General features: G+C 41.0%; 1 protein-coding gene across 1 annotated transcript in view; it reads left to right on the top strand.

Annotated features, from left to right (window-relative positions):
- Positions 1–20,240, top strand: part of KIF26A (kinesin family member 26A) — a 102,105-nt gene that overhangs the window by 16,338 nt on the left and 65,527 nt on the right. Inside the window, exon 3 of the mRNA XM_065685411.1 lies at positions 16,950–17,450. Within this exon, the coding sequence (XP_065541483.1) occupies positions 16,950–17,450 (501 nt within the window). The remainder of the gene's footprint in view (positions 1–16,949; positions 17,451–20,240) is intronic.

The raw sequence follows: 20,240 nt of genomic DNA, 5'->3' as shown, positions 1-20,240 counted from the left end.
ACCTGAGGAATGAGAAAGATCCTGTGTGCATAACTGGCTGGCACTTAGTTGACCTGAGCTGACGGGTCTATATATAGTCCCTATTCCTGCATGCCAGAGGAGCATCTGATGCAGACAGCTGCTGGGTGTGTGACCCTTTTTGGTACGTGGGGCTTGCGTGGGCATGTGCCTTCCTACCTGTCTGGTGGCTGCGGCAACCTTTCTGCTCTCCTCCTGTGCTTTCGGAGAGGACAGCCCCACCAGGAGACCTTGTCCTGAGTGGAGGGAGCTGTTGGACCCCTGATGGCAGGAGGAAACTGGGATGCCTGTGCTTATGTTTTGTAAAGGAGCACATGATCATGGCTCCCTTACGCAAACAGTGCTTCTCAGTGGAGTGTTTAGGGTAAGGGACTGAAGGGTTGAATATGCATTAGGCATCACAAGCTTGTAACTGCATGGTGGAAAGCGCAAAGGGGAAGTTGCTTAAAGCATGTCTCTCTCCTGGATCCCAGTAAATATGTTACTGACTCTATGATGCAGGAGGGAGGGAAGTTATCCATTAACATCTGCTTTCCAGAAACACTTGAGATCAGAGTCTAATAAGTATGTATCACCTCTAGTGTACCTTGCTTGTTTCAGGTTATGTTGTGATGGCAGTCCTGATCATTATCTCAGATTAATTTTCTAGAGCATGATGTATGTGGATACACCTACTGCACTCAGAGATTGCACTGCCAGATTAGAGATGTTTAGGAAATTAGTAATGAGAGAAAAACGCGTAATTAAAAATGATACCAGTTTGGAAGCTCATCCATCTTCAGCCAGCTTGCTGGAAGAGAAAGAAGTCTTACACAATGCTTAGTGGTGGGAAAACACATTTGGCTTTCTACATTTTAAACAGGAAGGAACTATTTAAATTACAGACTTACAATAGTAATAAGGGCATTGACTTGGGAATGCTGGATCGCATATTGTAGCTACATAATGTTGCAGTAACACTGTATAAAGTTAAGGCAAATCTCATGTTTATTTTCTTTTAATGATGCCTCCAGATTTAATTTTTTTTAACTTATTTGGACAATTTATAAAGTAGTTAGGCCCTTGTACTGAAAACAGCTTTCATATTTTGAGGTGGTCTGATGACATACGCTGAATGTTGGCTGTAATGTTACAAGGTTGCACACTTAATTTTTTTCCCTGCGATATGCAGTTATATGTGAAATGTCTTAAATTCAGAGTCTGCAACAGAATTTTGGCTCTTCATCCCCAATGACCATTATAAAATTGCCATATGCCTAGAAATGTGCTCAGCATAACTGCTATTGCTCAAACTGTGAATTTCCTCTCATTTTATGATGGCATTCTTAGATCAGGATAAAATTAATCTTTAGCAGTGTGAGAAACACCATTTGGTTGTATATGGTTCATTATAAAATGTGGTAACTTTCAAGAATTTCAAACACTACACATGCTTTATTTGATGTTTTTTATGTCATCTTTCGTGAACAGTTAAGAGTACCTTGTTGTCATTTTTGTTGTGATATGTCCATAAACTCAATTATTTTTCCCTTTGGTCCCACTTATGAACACATAGAAAACCTAAGCAGATGTCAGAGGAATAAACCAGGTGTACATTGTAGTACTTTGCAAAGTTTTAATTGCTGCAGGGATGTTTCCTAGTTAATGGATCTGTTTATTAAGTGCTTCTATCTGTTGTCTTGTTCAGGAGAGTACCTTACATATGGTATTTTCAGGCTGAGTCTGTCTCTTTTATCTAGTGACAGCCTTGGAGTAATCTTGCAGGAGGATGTGCTTTTTCAGTTTTGATGCCCGTAGCATATTTAGCAAAACGTTAAATTGCTTGTTGTGTAGGGTACCATGTAATTTGTGATTTTTCGTAAAATCATTAAACACATTAGAGTTGAGTTTGGCCTAGAGCCAGCTGGGCCTATGGATGTGACCAGTGTGTAAGTATTTACCCTTACTGCTTCTGTAAGGCACTGGGGTAAGGTGGAGCATGGGCCACAAGAAGTGGTAGAGGGCTGGAGCATCTCTCCAGTGAAGAAAGGCTGAGAGAGTTGGGGTTATTTAGCCTCGAGAAGAGACCTTACTGTGGCCTTACTTAAAGGGCTTATAAGAAAGACAGAGACTTTGTAATAGGGCCTGTAGCAATAGGACAAGGGTTAATGGTTTTAAACTAGAAGAAGATAGATTTAGACTGGATATAAGGAAGAAATTCTTTACAACAAAGGTGGTGAGACACTGAAACAGACTGCCCAGAGAAGCTGTGGCTGCCCCATCCCTGGAAGTGTTCAAGGCCAGGCTGGATGGGGCTTTGAGAAGCCTGGTCTAGTGGGAGGTGTGCCTGCCCATGGTAGGGGGCTTGGAACTAGATGATCTTTGAAGACCCTTTCCAACCCAAACTATTCTATGTTCTTTGGGTGGCTGCTGTTGGCAGCCATTGGGTGTCTACCTGTTGAGAGGTGATGGCTGTTTTTATTTTGGAGAGAGAGTGGGTTAGGAGGGTGTGGCCAAAATGACTTAACTAGAGACCAGCAGTTCTTGATAGCGCTTGGAGCATGGAGCTGCTAGGTTGGTGGCCAAGGGACCCTTTGTGTCTGGAAGATGGAGGTCAGCAGCTGTGATAGAGTGTGGGCAGCACACTGGCATTCCCTTTTGTGCTTACTCAAGGAGAACCAGCCTTCCTGGAAAAGTGCGAAAGGAAGCACGGTCCTTTGGCAGCCACTTTGGGGTCTGTGCTGTTGTGTGTGAATGGGGAGGTGTGGATGTGGTCTCAGGATGTCTCCACATGCCCCATGCTCACTGTCCAGAAGCAACTGCACAGCAGGAAAAGGAGAACCCTGGTTCATGCGCCTGTGCAATACTGTAGATTTGTACCCAGCCCAGGCCACGGAGCCAGGACTGGGTCTTTTATGAGTGGTATTATGAATTGATGAAACAATGAGAGAGAAAATCTTTTCCCAGGAATTGAATAATTGCTTCCTTGATGAAAGGACTGAACATCTGTCTTTTGTGTTTCACATATTTTCTTTTCTTGTAGATGTAACTGTTTGCTTTGTTCCTGGCAGTAAAGTTAACTTATTAATGTATGAAGCTGTTTCCAGGTCAGTGGAAAACGGCATGTAAATCTTTATTACATGTACTTGATTGTCTTTAACTCTTTATAAGATATAATTAACGTCCAGTAATCATATTGTGGTGCTGTTCCTGTGATTATGCTGGTAGTTAGTGTGCAGTGCAATTCTGGTTTTATAGACTGGAGCTAATGTTAGCTTGATTAAAATAAAGCATAAACATTGGCCTGTGTTTTGGCCAGTTAATTTTTTCACCTTTCTGCTGCCCAGTTTAATTGCCTCCTGCAGTTCCAAGATGTGACTGCCTGCCACTTCTGATAAATCAGTAGCTTCTGATTTAAAAAGCTGTGATTTTTAGTATGTGATGCTTCAGGTTGAAGTGCAGGCACTTTCAGTGTGGCGTTTGCAATGGGAGGGAAGAAGCAGGTTGTGTCAGGGCCTTCAAGGACAGTGACTTAGCAAGCCCTAGTGCCTAGAAGTGTTTTGATCCTATTGTAATGAGTAACTGCTAGTTCCTGTTGTTGTTTCTGTTTCTATTGAGTGCCCAGCTGGTGTATGGTGAAGATAGGATGTTGAGGCAGGGAAAGGAAGTAACTGTCAAAAGTGCATCTCCCTTAGGAAAGCAAGAATGTGGAGGCACAGTAGAATTGGGGTTTAAATAGCACTTATTTTTCCTTGGTTTACATAGTGCACTGACCGTATGCAATTTTCCACATGCTGGGTAATGGAAAGTTGGCCCCAGAGGAAGTCATTTTGTAAGTCAAGTTTGAGATTACAAAATCAATCACTGTTGGGTCACTAATTGGTGTGGAAGATAGGAATTTCCTATACAGTATGATAACTTCATTGGTTTTCTGGCAGTGTACGCAGAGTGAGCTGTTTAGCCAACAATATTCTTTCCTGGTTCTGTTGTTAACTCAGGAAAAGCATCAGGTCATTTATAGCTACACCCAAATTGCTAATCTGTTTCTGAGTAGCAATGGGAGGGTGGGGGAATTCGATGTCTTGTAGAATCTACATGTGTTTTAGGAAGTTTGTTTTCATCTCTTTGTGGCATAATAGTGAAGCGTGGCAGCCACATGGGAATAGTGAAGATTGATTGTTCTTGGTGTTAAGCATTTTGCATTTCTGAGTTTATATCAACATAAACCTTCTTCCAGCAGCGGCATCTGGTTCATTGGCAAGATCTGTGGACAGTTGTTCTGACTGCTCTGGAGATGGCCTCTGGCTGTCATGTGGCTGCTGCCTTGGCTGCGCTGCTTTGTTATTCTAGCTGGGCCCACTTTCATTTGTTTCTGTTTTGGCTTACCTTTGATTCTGATGAATTGCTCCTGAGATTGTGGTCTTGAATAAATCTTGCCTAACTTCCTCATGCAGGAACCTCCATGAGATGCTGTTGTTAATTTATTTCAGTGACTATTTGCTGATTGGATTTGTAGCAGTAACATCCCAGTCTGTGCCTTCTGTGCAGGTTTTCCTTGTGAATCACATCAGTCTTGTGAAGTAAAACACACGTCTCTGAGCATATCCTTCATAATGGGTTTCTCTGAGACTAGAGCTGCAAGCATAAATCAAGAATTACCAGTACAGTCAATGTGCAGTATGGTGCTGAGAGTCCTGGAATCAACCACTTGGATTTCTCAAGCTGACTGTTAGGAATCAGAGCACTGGAACAGGTTGCCCAGGGGGGTTGTGGAGTCTCCTACACTGGAGATATTCAAGGCCCGCCTGGACAAGTTCCTGTGTGATGTACTGTAGGTTACCCTGCTCTTGCGGGGGGGTTGGACTAGATGATCTTTTTAGGTCCCTTCCAACCCTTGGGATTCTGTGATTCTGTGATTCTGTAATGGAGTTTCTGGCTCAACAGGAATAGTGTGTGTCAGTTCTGAATTTACATCATCTCAATGCTGTCCCTGTCTGTTTGATTGTATGTTTTTTTTATTCATACGTTTTTTACTTTAAAACCATGATTCTCCCAGAAGTACTGGGCTCAAATGAAAGTGTTTATTTTCATTAAATAAGCCTATTGGGGTCACTATTTCTGGCTGAAATCAGCAGAGCTGTGGTGTGCAGGAGGCCAGACAAGATGGTAATCTTCAGTGGCCTTTAATGATCTGTTGAACTGCTTCAGCACTGTCCACAATGCTGTTTGATGAACTGTCAGATTTCATAAGATTGTTAGCAAGGCAAGATTACACACAGTTTACTGGTTTTAAAGGTGTATTTACATCTGTAATAGTAATAATAATAATAAGGCAACTTGGGTGTCACATATATTTTGTTAGTGTTTTATTGCAAATTTGTTACATTATCTACTGCCACAAAACTTCATTTTAAAATGAAGGGGGAAATTTGCACACTAAGATGTTACTTAACTCATCACCCAACAACTATAAATATGCATTTCATGGGCATTTTATGAAATGGAGAGGCAGGCTGGTGCGAGTTAATTGTTCATTTGAAGTTAGGAATGGGGATGTTTAAATTTAGAGGGGGACATACAGACTTTGCATTCATTATGACTGTTGCCATGGATTTCTTTAGGGCCCAAGTCTCACTGTGGGGCTGTAATTTCTCTTCTTAAAAGAGCCCTTCCTCGTCTGTACTTGGCCTTTTCCAGCAGGTGATGAGGCTGTTTCTTTCCCAGGGTTCCAGATCACAAAATAAAAACATCCTTTTATCTAGTACCGTCAATTGAACAGAAACATAAATATATCCAATAATGTTAGGCATTGTCTACATTTGTGGAATTTCTTTAGAAGTAATGTTAGGTACTCTAGAAGTTTGAGCACTTCAAGTGTGACTGGTAGAACAAGCTAGAGCCTTTCACCTCTTAGTTGTTGGTTTTAATAGGATCTGGCTTCAAGGGTTTTGAAAGTTGTTGTCAGTTATTGGATTGCTTCTGTGTCTCAGGAGATAAGGCTTTTTTTGTGTATGTGTGAGGAGCCTGGAAGTGTTTACAAAGGTGTTTTTGCCAGCCATTTGTGGGCATGTCTGCATGTATATGTGCTATAGGCAGATACTAGCTCACTTTGACCATGTGTGCAATATGTTTATATCCTGTGTAGCAGAGTTTATAAACACTATTAATGCGGCTTTCAAGATGCCCTGAGCTTGGGTGGGGTGGGGTTTCTTCTGCATATGTGCATGGCCGCATTGATTTATGTTTGTAGAAGAGAGACTGTAGGCAAAGGGTGTTGCTTCTCTTTGGTTACACCAGCCCTTTGGATGGGGAGAGGTTGCACAGTTTGCAGGTTCTGCAGGAGCACTGCAGGGCTTCTCATCACAACGATTACAGGTGATTATTAATCACAGGACTGTTGTCCTGCTCACATGAGTATGATTTTCTGGTCTGACAAAAGTAATTCTTACTTGTTATTTAGGTTGTGTAGAAAATGTACAATGCGTTTTGATGCCCACTCAGGTATTTTAAGGGTTCAGGGCTGGATATGTGCTTTATTGCTCACAATGTGGCTTTGCAATTGAAAGTCTTGTTACAAGACTGTATGATGAAAGGATAGCAGCTAACTTGCAAAAAGTAGTATTCTTATCGGAAGCCAAAGTACTCTCATGCAAAATGATTGATCTGACATAGGACCATTAGAAATAAGTTGGTTTGTAGCTAAGGATTATCTAATACTGTTCAGATAATGTCTGTTAAAGACCAACAGGATCAACAAAGTTGGAAACAAGACTACTTGACTACTACTAAACTTGTTCTTGCTATGTTTCTACGTAGGGTATTACTATGCCACTGCTCCTAGTTTGTGGTCCATGATGTTGTGACATGAGGTGCTGAACTTCTTATTTAGAGTAACTGTTGAAATAGGAGAAGTCTTTAAATTACAGCCCTAGAACACACTGGGTTATTTTAAAGTTTCAGGAGCTCTTTGAGTAGCTAGTCCTTACCGTTCTTTGTTTAGTATATTTAGGTTTTTGGTATCTCTGTCTGTCTGTTATTTGTGTGGGCATTGGGGGGAAATCATACCTTTTTTTCTTTTTTTGATTATTTGTTACTCCTGAAAACCTGATAGAAATGTCTCGGGATCGGGGAGCAACGAGGTTACTGAGAAGAATTTCTCTTTTGAAGATGCTGTGAAATGTGTTGGTGGCAGAGCCTCTAGGAAAATCTGCACAGATAGCCTGCAGATAAAGCTATGGATGCATCTTTCTCATGCCGTCCTGTTACAAACATTTCTGATGTACCATCAGCAACTCTGAGATGTCTTCTATCTGTAATCTGTAATGGCCTTTTCACAGCTCCTTTTAGTAGGCTTTGCAGTGAGGTTCTTGGTTTTTTTGAACCTTTGCAAGGAGGTAGCCTGGTTACTGCAAGCAACCAGTACTCTTCGGTGTCTTTTTTTTCTTTCTTTTTTTAAATTTATCCACTTCCCTCCCCTTCCCCTCAGTTCTCATTTCTGAGGTTTTACTCAATCTTAATTATTACGTTTATTTTCAGAATGTTATAGGCAAACAGGAGTGTCTTACCCCATCTAATTTAGGCATTTCATTTGGACTCCTAAAACTGTTCCCTGAACATTTAGGAAATGAAGTGTAATGATTCTGTATTTTTATCTGTAAGGGTAGATTGAAAGTGAAATATGTATGTAGTACAGTATAGTTAATGACAAGGAATGTTTTGGGTATCATGGTCATGGGCTGTGAGTACTTGGCAAGAGAATTATTCAAAGTGAAACAGGGAAACAAGAGACATGGAATTAATACAGGAATAATGCAAGTTGGAAAACATGCTGTGAGCACAATAGCACAGGTTACTAAAGAGTCCTCTAAGGAGGATAGTATTTTGAAGTCTGTATTCCTTGTCTGTCTGTGGCACTTGAATCCAAGCAGCAAGTCTTTCTAAGATGTGTTACTCATCTTTCCAAAACTAGGATCATAAGAACGTAGGGCTGGAAAATGATCTTCAGATCTTTAAGGAGTAGTCCAGCTTCTTCCACTTGAAATGGGATCACCTATCTCTTGATCACCTTACATGGATGTTTCTCACCTGCTCTTCAGAAGCTGTTATGAAGGAAGATTTCTCAACATCAATCTGTAGCACTTGCCAGTATTCACTCACCTTTGACTGTTTTCCTTAAGGTGTGTTTGCTGAAAAGCAGCATGATTTCTTATTTTCCTTTTCCAGGTGGATATTGAAAGTAATTGGTCACCAGTCTCTTTGTAACTACTATTTGTGTACTGGGGGACCCTTTAATTCAGACCCTTCTGAATTAAATAAGCCACACTCCTTTGAACTTCCCACAACATTCCTGTTTTCTGAAGTGCTTTTTGTCCTGTGGATGCTCCTCAAATGGTCTGTCTCCACCTGCTGTTTCTGTGGCTGAACTCATACTTCACCTGAGATTCTGTAGGAGGATCATTTGATTCTTTGGGCAGTGTCCCCCTCCTGCAGATGGCCCTTAGGATCTGCATATTTATCTTTATTATGCAAGATATGGCCAGCAGGAGGGGGTCGATTTCTTCTATGTACCAACATCACAACTGAAATAAAGGCACAGCCATGGACTTCTATCCAAGTCCAGAGATACTGGAGGCATCAGGACCCCACTTTCCAACAGGTAGTTGACAGCAAATTTGTGAATTTACTTGCAGAAGTACCTCTGCTGGAGAGTGGTATTAAAAAAGGCCACCCAAGAATCCATTTTAAATCTGTTCATCCCACAACAGCTCTTTGAGACGGAGGCGGTATCTCACACATGTACCACCTAGTAAGCAAAAGAACTTGAGCAGGCTCTTCAGGCAGTGTGTGGCCTGCTTGTGGTTGAGAAGTTAGAAAAACACTTCATGGTTCATTTTCTATTCATACCTACTTAGAGGTGTGTGGTTTGGTTTTTGTTTGTTTTTGGTAGCTTTTTTTCCCCCTTTTTTTTCTTAAGTCCAAGCAAGGAGAAAAAAAGGAGAACTCCAGCCTACTACAGTACTAGTTAAATTCAGATGCAATCCCCAAATTTTTCAGCCCACAAGTCAGGTTTTGGTGAAGCAGTTCAACTGAGGCAGTGGCACTTAATTGAGACGAAGAATAAGCATAATCCACTTTGGTTTTGGAGACAGACTGCCTGGTGTGCTAATTGTGTGCTATATGCAGCGATTTGTAGCTTGCTAGAGGAGCACACAATGGGCAGCCCTTTCGTTGTGAAAGCTAAATCGTTTCTGTACGTTCCTCAAATACTCATTTACCAAACAAATAATTGATAGAATGAGCAAGTGAAAGAGGGTGTGATCCAATGCCAAGCACTGGTTTTCACAGCTGATTTTAAATCTACATTATGCTAATGATGTTCATTTGGAAAATGTGTCCACTCCTTAATTTCTGTCGCTGAGAGTTCTTTTAATTGGATTCAGATGGTTGGACTGAAACAATTGTAGGGTTTGTATACAGATGTCCTCAGTGCTCCAAGCGCTTTTCTTTTTTTTTTTCTCCTATCCAGTTTTTTTAAGCCAGAGTTGCTTTCAGTACGGCTGGTGTCCAGACGTTCTTGAACTCCCTCATTAAATGGGCATGGTTCTACTGGAACAAATACAGTTACGATCAGCTGAACATGCTGAAGATCTCTCCTACTCCACTGGGCTGTCTGGGTTGGGTTTCTGGTCTCTGGCCAGAGTTCATTAGTGAAGAAGTCCATCCCAGGGATTACCACTGGGATTTGTCATACTGAGAACACTAAATACCTGTAATAGTGGAAACAGTCTTTTGTTTCTGTTGATGTTCTGAGGCATTTTGACAAGGCAGCGTGTTTTCTCTCTAGTGGTGCTGGGCTGTGATTTTCATCCCCATGCTGGAATTCAGAGCTACCTCATTATCTGAGCAGCCTGATTGAATTCAGATGGTATGTGGAGCGGGTAGCATTCAATATGATGAAGGCATCAGTTTCCTGAGTAATTGTTCTAACGCTTTTCATGAGCACTTAGTTTGCTTTTAAGATGAAAAAGTTGTTGTGACTTTTTATGCAGTCTAATAGGCAGAGTGCTCATAGGCTAATGAAAATTTACTGTTCGGTTTCAAGGAAGGAATAATTAAGGATGGAAGGCGACTTATATTTTAAATAAATGTCTGATTTCTCAAAGGTTTTTGGCTGATTTCTGAAAGGAAACTTCACCTTTCAGAAATGGCCATTTCTGAGAGAAAGAGTCAAACAAAGGCTTTTCAGACACTGAAGTATTGTGTGTTGATTCATATGCAGCTATTTCCCCGAACACTTACTGTTCAAAATGATAATACTTTGATGAAGGTCTGAAAAAAAAAAAAAGGAAAAAAAAGACACAGTAGGTGTTGGAAGGCAAAGTTTTCATATGACCAAAATCAGTACTGAATTTGCATTGTGAAGTTACAGTAAGCCACAGGCCCAAGAGGGAAAATTAAAGGATTACTTAAAACCAACAATAAACATGCAAATTAAAAGTAATCATTTTTAAATGAAGTCATGCACTATTAAAAATAAGCACAAAATTACATACTAGTTTGGATGTCTATTTTATAAAGTACACCAAATGTTAAAATTCAATGAAATTAAGAAAAACATTTTCCAAAGGCATGTAAAATATCTGTTTAATTAGATCATAAAGAAAGGAGATTAAAAGTAATATTTTGTGATACAGTAATTACTGCTTTTCAGAAGTAGTCAGGTTCCTGTGTGTTGATTTAAATTTAACTGTGATAGGAGATCTCTTTGGGGTCTTTCATTTTGTTTGTGTTTTTAATTATTTTAAACAGCAACCACTACCTTTATTTTGTTTTCTTTGCAATGAACACACTGCATGGCTCTTTGCTCCAATACTCTGCCACCTCACGAACGCAAATGTGGGAGATCTGATCGTACCCTCTGCTTCTTCGAGGTTAAAAGCCAAATCATTGCAGGGGGCTATACAGCAAGATAACAAGAAAGGCGGCTGAAACCACTGGGAGGTGGGTTGAGGTGCTGATGGGAGCCTGAGATGTAAATAAACCAGATTGCTCTCATTTCCTCTTTCCACTGTATTATGCATTCCAATAGCACTGTTCATCTTTATGACAGACATCTATTGCTTTAACTTTACTGCGGGCCACTGAAGTACCTTAAAGTGGGCAGGAAATGGAAATAAATAGAGTTCAGTGGAAACGTCAGAATAACTAGACATGCTGTAGTCATTTTTAGTGTGGGGTCATGTGTTTTTTTACCAGATTTATAATATTGCTTCACTTTTGTGAGGAAGATAGGTGCTGTTTAAAAGAGGTGCAGTATACTTACAAAATAAGTAAGAAAACGTGCTAGAGTTGGTTTTTGTTTTTTTTTTTTCCAAACTCTTTGGGATGCCAATGGTGAAAAGAAGATGTGGTTGAGTCTCAGCTGGGCAGAGTCAGTGGGGTATCTCTATTGCACAGCTCAGATTGTGGTTAGAAACAGAATATAATGGGATTGGAGATTTGAAGAAATCCTGCTAGCAGACTGCATGGGAGGAGGACCACAGTCCACTGGCTTAAATTAGCCTTCTGCCTAAGGTAGTGAGGCATTCAGGTAGAGAGGCTGGATGGAATTTGGCCTTAAAAATGCATGTTTGTTTCCTAATGCATGCACATTTTGCTCACTTTGGAGGTTGGATTGCTCTCCTACTTATTCAGAGGGCTGTTTTCAAGTTACATTTTCAAGCAAAGTTATACTGCACTTTCCAGATAGGCTTAACCCTCAGGAGATGGGACTCCTGGGGAATTTGGTTTTGTGGTGTTTCCCTCCTGCCCCTCAACCTTTGTGTGTTTGTTTTTCCTTGATTGTTTATATTCTGATGAGTCAGTAACTGAATGAATTCACAACATGGGTTACTCGAAGACTCACAGCTCATATTTTCTCTCCCTTGAGACAGTCAGCTACTGGGTTCTTTAAAAAAAAGCGAAATTAAGCATTAGAGCTTTACTTTTTTAATGTTTTTCCCCTTGATTACATTGAGCAATCTCTGGTTCGCTGTGTATAGTACGTTCTTCTCTATTTCTGACAGTGACTGCTGTATAATTGAAAGGAAGCGTCAGCTTTCAAAGTATTTGTCAATATAAAAGGCATTAGTGGATATTTCACAATGTCATGTAGGATAACTAATCTGTAAGCAGCATGGCAGAAATCTGGAAAGACAATCAGGATGAAAAATCATTAATATTGATTCTTTTGCACTGGGAAAGTACCTTCCTTTCTCCCAAAGCATCCTTTAAAAATGTTGTTTACCTAGGTTTGTATTTAAGTATATATTCCAATGTGACAGTTCTTAGTTTTTTCTTTTTAATTACCTTTATGTCAAAAATTTAATTCATTTATTCAAATACTGCTCCAGTCACACTGCAGAAAATAGTGCCAGACAGAGCTGCAGGACAACTGCAACAACTGAGGACAGTTGTTGGCAGTTCGACTTTTCATCATTTGTTCATCATCGTTTGTTCGCACTCTGTGGATAGTTCCTTGCTGAAGGGATTAGGTTACAGATGGGTGGGTATTACTTCAGGGACTTCTTAAGTGAGAATCCAGATGCTTTTTGTGTCCTCTCCTCTTAGTTTGGGAGTTAGAAGCCAGTGGCTGCAGGTAAGATTTAAAGCTTGTAACTTTGTTTTTCTTGTGCAATGGAAAAAACAATCTTACTCCTTGTTAATTAAGTGAAAGATCTAACTGCAAACTTTGAATACTTAGGAAATTACAGACTGAGCTAAAATTTCAAAAGAATGTAATTTTTTTAAGTTCAGTATCACTGACAGACTACTTGAGGATTTTGAAAGAGTTCATTTGGTGTTGCATGCTTTGCAAATCTGGCTATGACTTTGGTGCCTAAGCTGTAGCGGGACTTTTCAGAGATGTTGGCCTTTGGCCACATCCCAGTTGCTTTGAGTCTGTCAGTAGTTTCAAGGGCAGTGGTCTCAGGATACAGTATTTTACAGTTGAGATGTGGGTTTTGCTTGTGTGCCCCACATGCAGCAGCATATCAATTTTACCTGAATTGCTGAAACCCTGGTTGGTCCTCGCTTGATTTCAGGGTGAGGCAGCAGAAGTGGAGGTATCTATGTATACATCAGGAAGGGAAACGGGAATTAAATTACTTTTGTGGGTTGTTTTCATGTGAGTTTTCTTTTTTTCCCTCCACTTTATTTTCCTTCCCCTCCCCGCCACTCCAGGTTTCAGATTAAGCCTGAAGGCAATCTCCAGGCTAAATGCAGCTGGTGTTAAACTAAGTGGGTGTTGTGCTGTTTGTTCTAGAGGTAGCACAGTTCTCGTTTTCCAAATTTACCATCCTGTCCGGTTGAGCTCGGAAAGAAATGCAAGACCATGTCTGTGTGCCTTCCCGGTGTGGGCAGTTTGCACATGTGTGTTTAATCTCCCAGCAGCAGTTTGCAAACTTGCTTGTGTCTGTAAGAAGCACTTGCTGAAAACCAGCGGTAAATTTAGGTGTTCCAGGAAATTCTTCCTCATATAAGTGCATGTAATTATTTCATGCCTTAACCTCTCTGGGGGCTGCTGGGCTCCTCAGTGCAGTTGTCCCTAGAGGGACCATTTATTTTGCCCTTCTAACAGTCTGTGGTTTGAATATCTAAAATTTGTATGTAGAAGTTTAATGAGCTGAGACTGAAATGAGGGTTTTGGTTTCTGGAGTGGGAAGGGAAGCTGTGGATGCTACAACATCACAGTATTTTGCTTATCCTGCTTGCTCAGAAAGCAAGAACAGTATTTGGAAAGTAGGTGTGACAAAGGCAGCATAGTTTATGCTCTGGAGGAATAAAGGAGTCATCTTTGTAGGACAGTAGACTAACCTGGTTTTGGAGCACTGTTTGGCATAGAAGCATGAATGTTGTGTATTTAATTTTTGTGCCAGTTCCCCCAGCAACTTTTGCAGCCCTTTGTCTGGCTTCCTCTCTGCCAGTGGAGCTGTAACAAGGGTGGTTTTAGCTGCTTCCCCCTTCCCTTGTGTGCCTCTAACACATTTGGTCACTCAAGTTTTATTTCTTCCCTCTGTAAAACATGAGAGTGTAACTTCCACCTTAGCCTTGTTAGGGCTTGAGCCGCTGAAGTGGGACCTCCCTGGGACCAGGCATTGTCACTGGGTAGTAAAACCTCTTTAATGGGGCTGGCTTAACTTTTAAGTCATGGTTAATGTTTTTAACAGTAACTTGTGTTTCCTCTGCCCTTCACGCCCAACCATTAGCCAGGTGTTTTTGTCACACGGAGTGGAAAAATAAAAGTAATCTAACCGTACAGCTGGGCCTGGGGTGAGGTGCTGGAGGAGGATGACCGCAGACTCAAACCTGGGGATCACAGAGGCTGGATGAGTAGGTTGAAAGGTTCCTTGCAAACGTTTGGCAAAATATGAGCACTGGAAATGAGATGCTTTTTTTTTTATTTCATAAAACCCCCAAAAAATTGAAACCAAAAGACAAACCCAAACTATAAATAAGAAGGTTTAAATCTGTGATACTGCATGCTTATATGGTTAGCTCTGTGTAATTTTCTAAATACCTTGTTTTGTTTGTTCCCTTGCTTAATATGGCATCCGCTCGATTTCCTCTTAACTGCAAGATGGGCCTGACTCTGATGTGCCTTACACTGTAAACCGTGTTTATGGAGCTAGAATTGGGGTCATTAATTTTCCCTACATCAAAAGAAGTTGTTTCTTTTAAATGAGAAGCCTGTTTCACCTAGTAATTCGCTTTAATTGCTTATTTGAAACTTTTGACATTTGATAGCAATTTAAACACTTCCAGATGAGGCTCATGCAGTTGAGACCTGCAGGTGCTTCCTTGAGTGCCCAGCTTGAATCAAAGGAGCCCAGGGATGTGCCTGGCTGTGGACGGGGCACCCGGTGCTGGAAGGTGCTTTTTTCTGGGTCTGTTTGAATAGATGCTGTGTGTCAGCCTTGGCAAGAATTTGCTTGGGGGGGGGCTCTCCTTTGGGAAGGTTTCTGCAGAGCATGGTGCTGTTTGTTTTTCTTGGGAGATAGACTGCATGGCCTTTGGTTTGCCGGAGGCTTAATAGTGCTTGCAGCGCTAAGTCTTTCTGTATTTTAAGTCTAACCAGTAGCAATTTCTCCTGAAAGGTTAGAAAAACATTTCTAAAATATTACTTTTTTTCCTGACTAATATCTGCTAATTTAGTTACCTTCTGGGGGGTTTGGAGGGAAAGAATTTTCTTGCTTATGAGGGTAAGCAAATGGTGTAACTTCAAAGGGTCTAAACCTCAATGAAAGAGATAAAAATGAACCAATGTCTTTCACTTGATTTTGTAAACTGGTCCACTAATGTGAATGCAATTTATTGTTCAGTCAGCAGCAGGAGTAGCTCTCCTTAGCCTGAAGAGCATTTTCTTTTTCTAAGTCAATAAATAAACAATAATTTAGATTATTGCATAAAGAGCAACTTTTGTTAATGGCTTTTGGGTGCAGAATGATGCGATACTGGGTATACTCTGAATGGTTTCTATCGACACTGTACAGTGTCTTGTGAGATAGATTACAAACTATTGCAGGAGCAGTCCAGCAGCTGAAAATGAGAAATTTGCTTGTGCTGCTGCTGCAGAAGTTATGCTGTGTTTTAGGACTTTGAGTTCACAGCAAAGGGAAATAGTGCAGTTGAAAAAGAATGAGCAAAGCCAAAGTAGTAGTGCCAAGACTTAAAAGAGTTTTATTGATGTGTGTTGTAATTAAAACCAGAATTAGCTAGTTTTCCAATAGGACATTAGTTTCCTAGAGAGCAGTTGCAGCTTGGCATAAAGTAATACATTTTTTAAGAACGAGTACTGATCTGGGGATACCCCCAGCATATGTTGGATGGCTGCATTGCTAGCTTTGTGTGCTATCATTATTAACCAGCAAATTAAATACTTTAATTTAAAATAATTATACAAATAAACCTTTGGCTGTGCTGTGATTTCATTAAAACCTTAATTGTTTAGAGAACTCAATGAGAGTGTGTGAAGTTGGGTCAGTTTTACTGCACAGCATTACTCTTGATAGCAGATTTACAACAGGGCTGGATTTAATCTCTTGACTAATCTTTACAGTAGCAGGCTTGGGATAGGAAGGCATTTGTGCATTTCAGGAGGTAGAAATACCTATCTCTGAACAGACAGCTGAGTTTTAAAATGTCTGGGCAGCCTTAAAATGAGCTTGTGGCAGGGAGCGGGGGGAGTTACTCTGTGGAAACAAAATAGGTGTTGCTTTTAAATCAGCTTCTCAGTGTGCACATTGTCACACCTTCATACATGGCTGTAGGCTCAAATCTATTTCTCATCAAAGCAACTGTAGCATAAGGGAATACTGCAACCATCTGGGTTGCAAAGATCAGAAATAACAGTCCTTGCTAGCAGAGGAGCCAGCTGTGGGCAGCACCATGTAAACTGTTTTTTATGCCACTTGATTAATAATTTCTGAGGGTGAGGACAACAAAATGTTTACCAGGTCACGCACTAATTTTTTCAAATGCTTTCGAGTCTTAATTTTCCTGGGTTTAAGGTGGTGGTATGCCTTTGAAACTCATTGTGATATTGATAGGTACAGCATCTCAACTAACGTTGTTCCTGAGCATGGGAAACGCAGGCACATTAGATGTCTCCAAAGGAGAGTTAATTAGAAGAATGAATTGTTATCAAGCACACCACAGCTGCACTGTTTAATTCTGATGATAATTTTCATGCTGGGTCTAATACAAATGAATTCACTTATGATTTATTAATCCACTGTAACCTGCAAGTCTTTTAGGGTATTTGGGGAGTGGGAAGGCTGAGAACTACCAGAATAGATGTTAAGTACTTCCATGGGTGGAGAGCAGACCACAGAGAACTTTTGCCTTTTTCTTTCTTCTTATTTCCTCTGTTGTTCTAACTTGGTATGTTTTTTTGCCTTTCCTCACTTCTTTAGGACCCACAATTATCAGCTTTAATTTTTGACAAGCTTCAAGTGCCTGACTATTTACAGAAAAACAGGAATGAAGGAGAGAGCAGATGCGAAACTTGTGCCACCCATTTGAATCAGCTGAAGCAGGAAGCCATTCAGATGATGCAAACCCTCAATCAAACCAGCTACGCAGAAATGCCCGACATCCCGCCTGGCACCGGGGCAATGACCAGCATGGTACCCAGGATGGTCACGCTCTCATCCCAGAGAGACCTGCCGCTCATTGCTGGGCAGGTGGGCAGGCAGCCTGGAAAGCCGATGAATCTCTTCCCTGGGGCAGAGAGGAAGAAGGGACTTGGATGGTCTCAAGGCACAGGCAGTTTTCCAAACTCCAGTGTTCAAGTCACAGTGGCCCCCAGCGGTCTCAGTGGAGCTCTGAGTTCCGTCACCATCCAAGCTCAGCAGTACCTTGAGGGCATGTGGAGTATCTCTAGGGTGAACAGCTTCCTGCCTCAGGCTTGCCTAGTAAGTAGCAATAATTCAGATGTTTGAGTTGTATTTACGTGTGTGTGGATATACAGAGATAAAGATAAAATTTGAGATATATACATATTTATCTTAGAGGGGATCAGCTAATGGTATTCTAAACCATGCTTCAAGAGCTGAAGAGCTGGAAAAGAGCTTTGAACAATGTTGTGTTAGATGTCACAAGGAATTTGCTTGCTTACCTCAGATGGTGATATCCTTTCCTCAGATGTTTTAGCACCTGTTTTAGCTTCATGTATATGAATGATACTATTAGACTGTCACATACCTGGTGACTCTTTTAGGAAAACCTAAAAGGCCAAGATTGTCACACATGAAACTCTGGGAACTTCATGGGGTTATATCAAAGATGAATTTGTCCCTCAAGTTTAGCCCTGAACTTTGAAGGCTGTGTTCATTTCAACAGTTGCTATTGATAGTCTGTGATGGAAGGCATTAATCTTCAGCTTAGACATGCTGCAGGACAGTTTGCTGTAAGGAAGGGTGTTCAGAAGGTTTCTTCAGAGCCAAAGGCTCGTGAATGTATTGCACGTGGATTTTAAGCATTGATATCAATTTCCTGTATTCTGTGTATATGTTAAGAACTTTCATGGGAAATGAAAAAGCTTTGTAGAGATGTGTGTTACCTTTAAAATCAAAGTTCATTACAGATTTCTGACTATCTATGGAACCATGCTAAGAGGAAGGATGTAGTGGTGGGTTTTGACTAAGACTTATTCCTAAATGGAATTTAGGAATTTCTGAAAGGAAACAGGGTAGTGTGAGTAATGATGAAATGTGTACAAATAGAAGTAATGGTTTTAATTTAAAGATGTTCTGGCAGATCTTGCAAGACCAGGTATGTTGATGCTAGATAGCTTTAAATTTAACATAATGCCTTATGTGCTGTTACACATAAACACTACCTAATATTGCTTGGTTGCTGCAGCTGGTTGAGCTCCCAGATTGTCAGAGATAAATATTTAAGAGTGCTGCTGTGTAATGTTACTTTTATAGGGTGACTGTTTCCTTCCAGAAAAGGCCTGGAGACATAATACCTTCTGACCATACTTCTTTCTTAAATGGAAGTTTGTAAGTGCGCATATATCTCGCGTTTGAGAGGTTCCCATTTAAATCCAGTGAATCTCCATTAATAGCAGCTCTCTCTCTCTAATAAAAGAGAAAAAGGGAAAAGAGAAAAAACTGGCCCATTCAGCTCTTCATAGTTTATAGGAACTGCTGCTATTAGTGCTTTTCTCTAAAATGCTGCTCCATGTATTAGGGATTGATTTGGGTGATGTAAGGCATTTGATACTATCTTTTTAAATTCTGTGTATATTGCAGAAATGTAGAAAAAATGTGGGACAGCCACTGGATTAAGAAGCCTATACTCTCTGAAAGCAAAAGTATTTCCATTTCTCTGCTCATTCCTTGTCTGCCCTCATTCTTGTCTTGAATAATTCACTAACAGACAGCTCCAGATTTCTTCCTCCTTAATGATGCTGACTGATAGATGTGGTTTTCCCTAACCACTGCATTATTCTAAGATAAAACTGAGTTGCCTCATTTAACCCCTGTGAAGGAAAAATATGTATAATGCAACAGAGCTTAAGTGTGATCTAGAAATGTGCAAAGAAGCTCAGTAGCCTGGAAAACAATGACCTTTAATGAAAGGACAAACACTGTTAGACTGTGAGTGTTGGAGGCTGCTTGGATGTGATCCAGGCATCTGCAAGGACAGTTCAGATTTAGAAGCAGTTTTTGGAGAGGCACTAGGCTTCCGCTGTTTTCTTTTTTCTTTTCCTTTTTTTTTCCCTTTTCTTTTTATTTCATTCATTTAAGCCCAAATGTGGTTAGTGAAGACAGTGTTGTGCATCTCTTCCCAGACTGTGCTTTCTGTGCCTCTCTGAACTCTACTGTCTCTTGTATTATTAAAAGCCTTGCGTCTGATGAAGCTATTTGGGTGGGTGAGGCAGAAAGTGCTTCCCTGTGCTTTTTCCCTTGAGGAATCACAGGTGTGAAGGAAATAGGATTGGAGTAATTCCAGGAATCAGCTAGTACAGTCCTTGCCTAGGACTGGATCCACTGCAGGGCATCCTTGTCCAATGCTCATCTTGCCTCATCTTACAATTTTGCAGACTGGGGTTCCCTGACTTCCGTTGGTTTTCAAGTCTGAACTTCCTTTCCTGTTAGAAAAGTTTACTTTTTTTTTCTTTTTTTAACCTAGGTAAGATAGATGATTTGGGCTGTTCTTTTCTGAAGCTGTGTGGTTCAGTAGATACTCTGGAGGGAAGGGATGCCATCCAGAGACAATGCTTGAGAGGTGGGTCACTCCCAACCTCATGAAGTTCAACCAAGACAAGCGCAAGGTCCTACACCTGGGTTGGGGCAGTCACAGGCACAGCTACAGGTTGTGCAGAGAAGAGATTCAGATCAGGCCTGTGGAGAAGGACTTGGGGATGTTGATGAGAAAATGAACATGAGCCGGCTTCAGTGTGCGCTCGCAGCTCAGAAAGCCAACCGTATCCTGGGCTGCATCAAAAGGAGCGTGACCAGCAGGTCAAAGGAGGTAATCCTGCCTCTCTCCTCTGCTCTTGTGAGACCTCACCTGGAGCATTGTGTGCAGTTCTGGTGTCCTCAACATAAAAAGGACATGGAACTGCTGGAACAAGTCCAGAGGAGGGCCACGACAATGATCAGGGGACTGGAGCACCTCCCGTATGAAGACAGGCTGAGGAAGTTGGGGCTGTTCAGCCTGGAGAAGAGAAGGCTGCATGGAGACCTCACAGC

Source organism: Lathamus discolor, chromosome 6, assembly GCF_037157495.1.
Source record: "Lathamus discolor isolate bLatDis1 chromosome 6, bLatDis1.hap1, whole genome shotgun sequence".
NCBI classification, from domain to species: Eukaryota; Metazoa; Chordata; class Aves; order Psittaciformes; family Psittacidae; genus Lathamus; species Lathamus discolor.
This window is presented reverse-complemented; position numbering and strand designations above follow the sequence as displayed.